This window comes from Petaurus breviceps, unplaced genomic scaffold (assembly GCF_028583685.1).
Source record: "Petaurus breviceps papuanus isolate PSGF00001 unplaced genomic scaffold, PetGlider_PUasm1.0 400, whole genome shotgun sequence".
Classification (NCBI taxonomy): Eukaryota; Metazoa; Chordata; class Mammalia; order Diprotodontia; family Petauridae; genus Petaurus; species Petaurus breviceps.
In genome coordinates this window covers 5,549,713-5,551,969 of record NW_027186316.1, presented here as the reverse complement: position 1 = coordinate 5,551,969, position 2,257 = coordinate 5,549,713, and the positions used below count along the sequence as shown (strand labels likewise).

The following is a 2,257-nucleotide window of genomic DNA, read 5'->3' as shown; positions in this document are numbered from 1 at the left end:
TCCAAGGGTGGGGGAACAAGGCAAGAACCATCAGACTTGGTTGATGTGTGGACCTGTTCTCCTCCAATGGTGAGGGAACAATGCAAAAACCAATCAGACTTGGCTGCTGTAAGTGGATTCATCTTTTTTCTGAATTGCTTCTCCCCACCCTCCCCCTTTTCAAATTCTTTGTTACAATGGATGGCTTCCCAAGGTAGGAGATACTCATAAATGGAGGTGATAGCAAAACAAAGGATATAATAAAAATGAAAATCTCTTACCTGCTTAAAAACATCACCACCTATCTTTCATAAACACAAAATTTGAGTTTACCTTTTTAAACACTTTTCCATTTGGCTGCATTTCATTCTCTTCACTTAACAGCTCCCTGGTCCCAAGGCAGTCCTTCTTTCCAAACTTAGCTACCGCATGATCGAACAATTTGTCCAGGGTGTCTGCTCCGGGGATGTCGATCACAGCTAATGAGTCGAAGTGGGTCACAGAGCGATATGGACTTCCAGGCTTGTTTGAGGTGGGTTTAGCTTTTATTCGTTTTGCCATAGTGCTTTTCTTCTTGGCATTGGTAAAAAAATACCACGGAATAAATATAAGGGCACTGTATATGTATATTAATAAGTGGACAGGGAACAAAATAATGGTAAGCACGTCTAGCTTAAGTTGCATTGTGGAAAGACTTCTAAAAATGGTGTTTGTCTTTTGTTATTCTTTGGAGTTTGAGTGTTCTTTGAAGAAGGCTATAACGGAAGCAGCAATAGGAACAGCAGGACAGCCAAGGTAGTTCAATTTTAAAGTTACAGATAGAAGTTAGTAATCTTTGGAAGCCGACAATAAAATACACCTGTAGGTGAAGATGAAGGACCAAGGCAGAGAGCAGGGAAAACAAAAATAAAAGAAAGTTAACAAGGTAACAGCACCATGAATTGCACTGCTTTAGTCCTTACCGATTCTATCTTATTATGAAACTCAACACAGAAAGCTGAAATAACTGGCATGAAAAAAGCATTCCATCTTTGTTCATTATTTTTAAAAAGACCTTTTTTTCTTTTCTTTTTTTTAAACTAATTTTAACATTTGCCTTTCATTTTTTCCTAGGTTTTTAGGATACGTCAATGGTTCTTTTTCCCCATCAATGTTTTATTTTAAATTTTTCCATTTTGCAAGGCAGCTGGATACCCCTAAACAAAGATTTGCATGAGTAAAGATGGTTAAATACGGCCAAAGGTCAATGCTTTGACTCTTAAATAATTGTGCTACAACCAGAACTCTTAAAACAGTCATAGATGTTGTATCCAAACAGAAAATTTCTATTCAAGGACTAGTGATACTTTTATGGACTGTTCTTTGAGGTGATTTTTCCTTATTTGTGACCAACTGATGGCCGCAAGCTATCAGAATTGGTCAGAAAATGAAGAAAAAATAGAACTCAGTCCTCTGAAACTAACTCTACTTGCTACCTTCTGAAGGACCAATACAAATCCCAAGTAACTTTTGGAGGACCTATCTTTTCAGCATTGTCTGGGGGAAGAGGGCAAATACGGAAGTTGTATAATCCACAATCTGAACCCTCTAGGTGGCTTGCTCACAATAACCTAGTTGGGGAGGCAAGTCTGGAACACATGAAACAAACAAACAAATAAATTACATAATACCCAAGTGTTAAATGGTGGGGTATAGACTTAATGTTGTAGTACTCTGAAGGAAGGGGAGGATCACTAAGGGCTGGACTAGTCAGGGGAAGCTTCAAGGAAGAGGTGGGCTGTGAAAACTAGGTCAGGACTTTGTCTAGGGTTTAAGATGGAGGGACCGCATTCCAGGTAGGGACCCAGCCTGAGCAAAAGAGCAAACTGGCCAAGGTGAATAACTAGGGGGGAGGGGGAGGCAGGAAGGAGTGGGATGGGTATGGGGAGATTGGGGTGGGTATGGGGGGATGATGGGGGTGGGTGTGGGGGGGGAGGGGGTGAGGGTGGGGATGGGGGAGGGGGAGGCGGGGGGGGGGGGATGGGGGTGGGTGAGGAGGTAGGGGTGGGTATGGGGAGATGGTGGGTATGGAGGGCATGGATGTTGGTATGAGGAGGTGGGGTTGGGTATGAGGGGATGAGGGATGGGGTTGGGTATGGGGAGATGGCAGTGGGGATGAAGGGGGTAGGGGTGGGGATAGAGGGATGGGAGTGGGGGTATGGGGGGTGACGGGGTGAGGGTAAATGTGGTGAAATGGTGGTGGGTATGGAGGGGGTGGGGGTGGGGAGATGGGGGTGGG

At 43.8% G+C, this 2,257-nt stretch overlaps 1 protein-coding gene across 11 annotated transcripts in view; it reads right to left on the bottom strand.

The window, feature by feature from the left end:
* The window catches only part of ACSL4 (acyl-CoA synthetase long chain family member 4), an 81,849-nt gene that overhangs the window by 40,506 nt on the left and 39,086 nt on the right, over nucleotides 1–2,257 (bottom strand). For 5 of the 11 annotated variants that reach the window (XM_069100426.1, XM_069100428.1, XM_069100429.1 and 2 more), the window contains one exon: nucleotides 313–838. In XM_069100426.1, coding sequence (XP_068956527.1) covers nucleotides 313–663 — 351 coding nt within the window. In that variant the 5' untranslated portion in view covers nucleotides 664–838. The remainder of the gene's footprint in view (nucleotides 1–312; nucleotides 839–2,257) is intronic. The other 6 variants (XM_069100434.1, XM_069100436.1, XM_069100432.1 and 3 more) reach the window with 2 other exon arrangements.